Source organism: Mus caroli, unplaced genomic scaffold, assembly GCF_978045245.1.
Source record: "Mus caroli unplaced genomic scaffold, Mus_caroli_1 scaffold_7, whole genome shotgun sequence".
Taxonomy (NCBI): domain Eukaryota; kingdom Metazoa; phylum Chordata; class Mammalia; order Rodentia; family Muridae; genus Mus; species Mus caroli.
Window position 1 is genome coordinate 77,883,524 of NW_028227262.1, and position 8,399 is coordinate 77,891,922.

At 47.3% G+C, this 8,399-nt stretch overlaps 1 protein-coding gene across 2 annotated transcripts; it reads right to left on the reverse strand.

The window, feature by feature from the left end:
* Positions 1-1,011: 1,011 nt before the first annotated feature.
* On the reverse strand, positions 1,012-5,665 carry Cd8a (CD8 subunit alpha). Of its 2 annotated transcripts, XM_021165502.3 has the most exons (5): positions 5,072-5,663; positions 4,460-4,564; positions 4,193-4,303; positions 3,177-3,207; positions 1,013-2,256 (listed from the first exon to the last, which is right to left on the reverse strand). In XM_021165502.3, exons 1-5 carry the CDS (start codon positions 5,502-5,504, stop codon positions 2,205-2,207), a joined length of 732 nt encoding a protein of 243 aa, XP_021021161.1. In that variant the 5' UTR covers positions 5,505-5,663; the 3' UTR covers positions 1,013-2,204. The 2 variants fall into 2 exon arrangements, with proteins under 2 accessions (XP_085696671.1, XP_021021161.1); XM_085840545.1 differs by lacking the exon at positions 3,177-3,207 and having other exon boundaries at positions 1,012-2,256; positions 5,072-5,665.
* Positions 5,666-8,399: the final 2,734 nt, after the last annotated feature.

Consider the following 8,399-nt stretch of genomic DNA (forward strand, 5'->3'; position numbering starts at 1 on the left):
GGAAGGCAATAGAAGAGTTGATCAATCCATTTTCACCAATGTGATAATGGACCGTGGGAAAGGAGAAAGACCTGATCATTTTACTTTCAGGTGCATACCTTAAAGAAAGACGTGTCAGGATTGGGCAGTGTAGCACAGTTGGTAGAATGCTTGTATGGTTTATACCTGCAGTGTCGTGGATTTGGTTTAATGCTTGTATTATGTCATTTGGGTTCCCAAAATTGCATGAGAACCACATGTGTAAGACACTGAGGGTCCCTGCCTCTAGTTGGTTTTGATTGTTAAATAAAGTTGCCAGTAGCCAATGGCTGGGCAGAGAGACAGAGACAGAACAGAGGCAGGACTTTAGGATTCAAGGTCAAGGGGACCAGGGAGAAAAGAAGAATACCATGCCAGGAAGGGAATAAGATCTAGGCTTGAGGGCTGCAGAGTAGAGAATGTGCCAATCATCTAAGAGCCAGGAATTGCCTCACCCCCACTGGGTCTAGAGTAGCAAAGATGGAATATAGATTTTAGTAAGTAATAATTCAGGAATATCGGAGGGGAGGTGTTAGTAATGTGAAGTTTGGGAGTGGCCCAACCATTGAGCTGATTAAGGAAGGCATATTAAATATAAGGCTCTGTGTGTGTGTGTGTGTGTGCATGCTCATCTTTCATTCGGGAATCCAGAACATTGGGGCAGGTAGGGAGGAACTCGAGCTGCCACTGACATGAATATTTGAGAGGTTAATCACCTACAGTCACACACAGCGGCACATAAACAGGGCATAGCGGCACTCCCCCCGAATCCCAACACTCAGAGGTGGTGCCAGAGAGGTCATATATTCAAGGTCATCTTTGGCTACACAGGGAACTCAAGTCTACCCTATACATGAGACCCTTTCGTGAACAACAAAAACAAATGAAAAAAACAAAATAAAAATCCAGAGATTTGTGCAAAGTTTAGTAGTGTAATAGTAGGGGGAAGTTTGAAACAATTTAATACTAAATGGATACAACCAAACTATGAAATGCTATTTAACCATTAAATGATAATATACATGTTTATTTACTTAATCTGCTTACAAAAACTGTTGTGTAAAACCCAGGGTGTAATCTTTCTTACATATATATGCATAGGAAATAATCAGATATAAAATGATAGTAACAATAGATAGAGGACCATGGGTGACTCTTAGTTCCTTCAGGTTTTTATTGCATCGTATTTGTTGCTTATATGGTACTGTGAGAGGAAATTAGCTCTGGGGCAGCAGTTTTGACCGTTAGCCTCTTCCTCCACATCTACTCTGCCTCATTACATCTGCCTTCTGGGGGGATGCTAAGGAATGTTCTCCAAGGATTCTATGTTTATAGAGTATAAAGCATGCTGGTGATCCCAGGAGCACATCCAAGTCTCGTGTTTAGACATGGGAGAGGGCCTGCCTGCAGCTTCTCTGATGCCTGAGTCGTATCTGTCAAACCTCACCCTCTGCTGTCCAAGAGCAGAGAGAATCATAATTCTACAGGAATTTCACAGTGGTGGTTTGAATAGTTTTAATTGGATTCTACTACAGTCTTCAGTGACAGGGGGGACTGTTTTCCAGATTTATTGTACCGCTCCACTAGACTGCCAGCAATTTCCCAGTTCCTTACAAGGGGCTCTGATGTCCAGGTGCACTGCTAAGGGCAGTTCTCCTGACTTCAATTTGTTACATCTGATGCTCACAGCCAGAGCTGAGCAGATCACAGGTTCATACCACTTGCTTCCTTGCAGTTTGAGGCACAAGCATGCTATACTAAAGAGAGAGCTCAGGGGATGGGGGTGAGATCCCTGCCCCAGTTAGTGAGGGTCCCTCTAGCTTGGGTTCTCTCCGGGTCTACAGATCCTGCTGTTTCCCACCTCTGATCTTCAGCTTCTTCTATATGATGGGCAGACAGGAGATTTATATCAAGTGGGTGCTGAGGCCACCAGCGACATGGACCCCGAAACTGGAACTAGCTCTGGTGTTACAGTCTGCTCATTACCCCCATTGTATGCATACAAGTATGCTTTGTGTCAAAGAGAATTCATAAAGAAAAAGAAACTGTCCCCATCACACCCCTACTAAAACAATACAGAGGGCAATACATAAGACATCAAGAAACCTGAAAAAGGAGGGCCTGGCCTCTTGCAAGAAGAGATCTCTGAAGTCATGTAGTAGTTGTAGCTTCCTGGCGGTGCCATTTTACACAATTTTCTCTGAAGGTCTGGGTTTGCCTTCCTGTCTGACTAGCGGCCTGAAAGAGACAAAGAGACACAAGAGATCAACTATCATTGTGGCTAGAACCTCTTTAAAGTAGTACCAGCACACACACACATCCTCAGTTTTTGATGGGTCTGAGAATTTGTCCCTAGACATTAATGAATGAATCAACTCAGCCACCATTTCCTTTCATTCTCAAGGCACCCAAAGAGGGGTCTGCACTGCTCAGGAGAGTTTAAAGACCCTGCCTCAGGCCACACAACTCTCAGGTAGCTGAAGTGGCATCTATGCCCAGTTAGGCTTCCTGGCACCTTCCTGAGTCCCAGGAGGGTGAGATTAGAAGCTGGTTGGTTTAAGTCAGCGGGTGGCCTGACTCTTATCCCAGTAGCCCAAAATTGAGAATCCAGAAGGGTGTGAGGTGCACCCTCAACCAAGCACAGTGCTGAGCTTAATGTCACACTAAAAGTGAGAGACCTGAGTGGCTCCTGTAGAAACCCTCTGCCTTTAGGCTGAGACTTGGACCTGTGACTGTCTAGGGAACTAATTTGCATAGCTCCGGGGTTTAGTGCAAGGACGGGCTTTTCTATTTTACATTTCAAAATGAGAGTATTCCGAAAAAGTAAGCATAAGTAATTGTCTTGCAGAAGCTACCAAGCTCACTCCAGGTCCTGAAAATACTGAACATCTTTCCGCGTTCAGCTAGTCCCCTGCAACTCAGTCAGTCCTGCTGCTGTCCCACTGAGCACTTCTGTGGTCCTTCCTTTTCTCAGGAATGAATCCCAGCACCTCACCAGCTTTCTGCTTCTCCTAGTTCAGGATCTGGCTGACTCCTGGTCCCCTGCCACCAGGACTTCGCTGGCATGACCTTTCTCTCTAGGAAAGATTCTCAAACCTCGCCACTGGGACCACGGCTGCCCAGGGTGAGCAGACCTACAGATCAGAGACATTACTCACCTGGGACATTTGCAAACACGCTTTCGGCTCCCTAGACAAGGAAGAAGGGAGAATGAATACCTGCCAGATACCGTTTCAATAGCTTCCTCTGCTCCAGAACTTTGAGTCTCAGAACTCTTCAGACTTGGAGTGAACACTACTTTGCCTACTCTTTCCTCAAGTTCCAATTAAAAATAAAACATTTCGCCGGGCGTGGTGGCGCACGCCTTTAATCCCAGCACTTGGGAGGCAGAGGCAGGCGGATTTCTGAGTTCGAGGCCAGCCTGGTCTACAAAGTGAGTTCCAGGACAGCCAGGGCTACACAGAGAAACCCTGCCTTAAAAAAAACCCCAAATAAATAAATGCATAAATACATAATAAAAGAAAACATTTTAAATTTGGTTTGGTGGCCTATGCCTGTTGTCCCAGCACTCCCAAAATGAAGGAAGGCAGAAGGATCAGATCAGAAGTTTGGGGTTATCCTAGGCTACCTAACTAGTTGTAGGCTAGTCTAGACAACTTGAAAGGAAACCCTTTCTTGGGAAGGGAGAGGCGTTGTAAATGCAGATGTGAGTGGCTCTGGGAATCTGCTGACCTGGTTGGTGTAACCACCTGTATAGACTCAGAGGAATGAATGGTTTGTGAGGTGGGATCAAGGGCAAATCTCAAGCCAGTCATGGTTGTGACTCAGCCTTCTTGGGCCCGGGTCTCAGGGTTACGTAGACCCCTCCTTAGTGTGCTTAAATCATCCTGGCTGTGCTAACTGCTGATTTGGCTGCTCTTGGGGATCCTGGAACAGGGTTCTGTTCTGAAAAGTTCCCAGAGGGTGGAAAGAGCAGCGGGGTGGCCTACCTGTCTCCTGCCTTCAAGAAAGAACCCTACACTGGTCCTATAGGTCAGCTGGAACGCCCTCCCCCTTTTCCCCAACCTAAACTTAATCTCCCTGAAGGGCTTTCTGGAGCAGGCACAAAGTACAGACTCCTCCCAGAGCACAAGGCAGTCTCCTCTGGGGGGGGGGGGGGCTCCCCAGGACTTACTGTGGTAGCAGATGAGAGTGGTGATCAAGGACAGCAGAAGGGCCACGCAGATTCCGGCCAAGGGTGCCCAGATGTAAATATCACAGGCGAAGTCCAATCCGATCCCCTTCACTGACAAGATCCGAATGAATGGAATTTAGAAACCCTCTGGGACAGCCCCCAACTCTGCTCCCAGCACGTCTCCCGGTCCAGGTCTCCCTCCAAGATCAGGATTTTCCACCCCAGGCTATCTGCCTATCTCAATCGCGCACCATGAGAGGACCTAACCTGAGCCGCGGGGCCGACAATCTTCTGGTCTCTGGGGCTGAGATGTCCGGGTAGGGGGCACAGGTGTGGGAGTTCGCAGCACTGGCTTGGTAGTAGTAGAGTTCACTGCAAAAGCAACAGGGTGCCTGCGGGTCAAGCTGGGATTGTGGATGCACCAGCCCTTTTCCACTTAGCCTTTACCCAAGAAGGAGCCTTTTCCTAGCTTTTAACTAGAGGAAGAAGGAACCCCTGGATACGTGCTGAGCTACTCCGCTGCTCGCACACGCGGAGCCAAGTGTGATTTGGGGCCAATGTGCCTAGATCAGATCCGGCAGCTAAGCGACTGCGGCCCTCCACCAACCCAAAGCTGGAGTCAATACCAAAATTCTATCCTGGAGCCAACAGGGGCAGGATCACACATGCATCCAGACTCCAGCCCAGATCCAGGCCGTTTAAAAATCACTTCCAATCCCACCCAGCACCTCAGCCTCAGCTTTCTGGTCTGTAAAATGGGGACAGTGTAGAAGTCGCCTCCAAGAGGCCCCAAGAGATTTAAGAAGAGGGAATCTGTGCGTGAAACTTGTTCAGAAGTGACCCCCAAAACCCAGGAGATGGGAGCCTCCACTTCCAAACCTTTCTGAAAGACTTGCACGAGAGAACTGAAGTACATCACCGAGTTGCTGATGACCGAGCAGAAGTAGTAGCCTTCGTTTTCCTTGCTGAACTTGTTCAGGGTGAGGACGTACTTATTCGTGTCCCTCTTGGCAGAAAACAGTTTCAGCTCCTCCTTCCACGTTATCTTGTCGTGGGATGAAGCTATATAGACGAGGAAGGTGGGCTGGGGGAGTTCGGAGCTGGAGTTCTGGAAGAGCCAAGAGCATCCTTGCGAAATGGACCCCAACACTTCACACACCAGCTCCACCTTCTGGCCAAGTTCGGCGTCCATTTTCTTTGGCAAGATTCGGAATTCAGGTGCCTGTGGCTTAGCTTCTCCACTCCCCAGGATCATCGACTCACCCAGCAGCAGCAGGTTCAGCGACAGAAAGCGGGTCAACGGTGAGGCCATGGTGTGCTCTCCACCAGCAAGCACCTCAGGTCAAGCTAGGGCTCTAGGGGAGGGGCCCAGGAACAGGGCGGAGGAGGTGCGGTGGGGGGAGGCGTGTAGGGTCGGGGTAACTGCTCCTTTAGCCAGCTGCAGACAGAGCTGATTTCCTATGTGAGGATATGATGTCACCCAAAGTCCCCACCAAAGAGTCAACCTTCTTTTCCCCTAAAAGTTACCATCTTTTAGGTAACCATCTTTTACCATCTTTTAGGTAACTAAAAGTTACCATCTTTTAGGTAACCTCACATCCTATGTGAGGATATGATGTCACCCAAAGTCCCCACCAAAGAGTCAACCTTCTTTTCCCCTAAAAGTTACCATCTTTTAGGGGCCTGGGAACTCAGAGTGAGTATGCACCCTTGCAGAACAAGTGGGGGGAATTGAAAACTGAGATTTGGGGAAGAGAAAACAGTTGGAAGGGACCCTTAGGAATTGTTCTTCTGCAAGAGTGGCTGAAAGAAGAAGGATAAAGATTAAATCTTAATAAAAAAAAATATGAGAGTGACAGGACATGAAGGGAGAGGAGTGTCCACTCTCCCTTTTTCTTGTAGATAGGTTCTTAGGTTCCCCAAGCTTGCTTCAGACTCACTTCATGGCAAAGGCTGGCCTTGAATTCTAGACCCTCCTGCCCTTCCACTTCTTTTGCTGGCAGTAGTGTCTTTTTGTGGTTTTGCTTCTTGTCTGGAGGTTGAGTGGAAAGAAAATTTACAGAGATTCCAGCAGAGCAGACCAGACATTAACCAGAAGGGACTTGCACCTCCCATCAAGGGGACTTGCAAGGGGGCAGTTCAATGGGAACCTTGAGTGGCACTCTTAGCTGCTGACAATATCCTTCCCTGGCCTCCCACCCAGGGAGCAAAACTCACCTCCCAGTCTCATCCCTTCTTAGAACCATGGCAACAGCCTCCACACCAAATGCTCGCCAACTGGATGATCCAGCTACACACTTTGACCCTCATTCTTATCCAGGGGATCTGACAGCATCACCCCATGGCCTGCACAGCTAGAGGAAAACACCTCTCTGACTTGGTTGGGGACTAGCCCTTGGAGAGGTGCTGGCTCCACCCAAGCCACCATCCCTGGCTTTGCCATGTGCCCGCCTGCAGCCGCTGCCTCATAGACACTTCCTTGGTTGCTTACTTATTTCTACGTTTCTAAGCTCTTGCTGCTCTCTGCCTGGCAAATGCTGGGCCCCTGCCATCTGACTTGGGCCTTTGACTTTCTCTGTTGCTTGTATGCATGTGTGTGTCCTGGGTGAATCTTGGGTGCAGGCATTTACTCTTCTCTGTCCCTGGCACACATAGACTTCATTCTTTCTTGCCCACTGCAGTCCTGAAAGCTGCCAGTCTCAGAGATGTGCTTTCTTCTTGCTTGTATGTGGCTTGTACTTAGTGGGGGTTTTCCACTTGGAACCCCATACAGGGTGTGCCTCCCACATTACTGCTTCGTTCTAGTTGGAGACAGGTTGCCTGGCAGTTTCTACCCCACATCTGAGTTCTGCTCAGTGGCAAGCTGTTTGCCATAACCGCCACAGTGCTGGGTATGGCCACCATGTCCAGGTTACACAAACAAGTGTGTTGTTGATGTTACATTCTAACCCGTGTTTACTGAACTGCACCCCTCTGAATAGGTTTGCCTTTTGTCTTTGTTTATGTTTGATGACAAGATCTCAAATAGGCTGGCCTGGAACTTTCGACGTAGTTCAAGCAGGCCCTAGGTTCATGGTAATCCAATTGCATTAGTCTCCCGGGTGCTAGGATTACAAGCTTGAGCCACCAAGCTCGGTATGGCTGATATATACAAACAAGTATTGGGTGGGCTTTAGAAACTGCTTGGTCTCAGTATTCTCTACTCTTAAGAATTAAGAGTACATTTATTTATTTATTTATTTATTTATTTCATTTATTTATTTAGTGTGTGTGTGTTCACACTAGAGTCACCAAATGCTGACTCTAACATTTTATTTTTAGAGTTGTTTAAAGTACAATTTTAATGTAGTTTATTATTATTTTGTGTTAATGTGTGTGATGTGTGTGCCTGGGAGGGGACAGACATGTTACAGCGTGAGTGTGGAAACTAGAGAACAGCTCTGTGGAGTCAGTTCTCTTCTCCCACCTCTTCATGGCTTCCTTCTGGGGATGGAACTTAGGTCAACAGCCTTTGTGGCCAGCACAGTACCTACTGTGGCTTCCAAAGTGGCTTCTTAAATTACAAGAGTAATATATTCCTGAAAAAAAATTACATAAGGGGCTGGAGAGATGGCTCAGTGTGTAAAGTATGTGCTACACATGAAGTCCGGAGTTCAGATCCGTAGCACCCTTTGCCAGGAGGAAGAGACAGGGGATGCCTGAAGCAAGCCAACTAGCTAGACTAGCAGAATCATCAAGCTATGGGTTCAATTGAGAGAACCTGTCTCAGCATATAAAGTGGAGAACAATGAAAGACATCTGCTTTGGGCCTCCACACTCTTGAATGTGTGCACCTGCAACCCCACACTTGTGCACCCCCACACAGACACACATGCATACATATAAACAACTATAAATTTTTAATGCCTTGCAGTACAAGAGTAAGTACAGAGAAAGCCCTCTGTCTCATCTCTCCTCATTGCCCTCAGTTCTTCAGGTAAAACCATGGTAATAGTTGACTGTATCTCTTAGATGTTATCTGGGTGCAGATGTTTATCATTTCAAATCATTTGTTACAGGGGTAGTGTTACAAAATCTATTTTCAACTTTCTTCTTTTATATTACTTTTATTTACTTATTTATTTATTTTTGTTTTTTGAGACAGGGTTTCTCTGAATAGCCCTGGCGATCCTGGAACTCACTCTGTAGACCAGGCTGGCCTTGAACT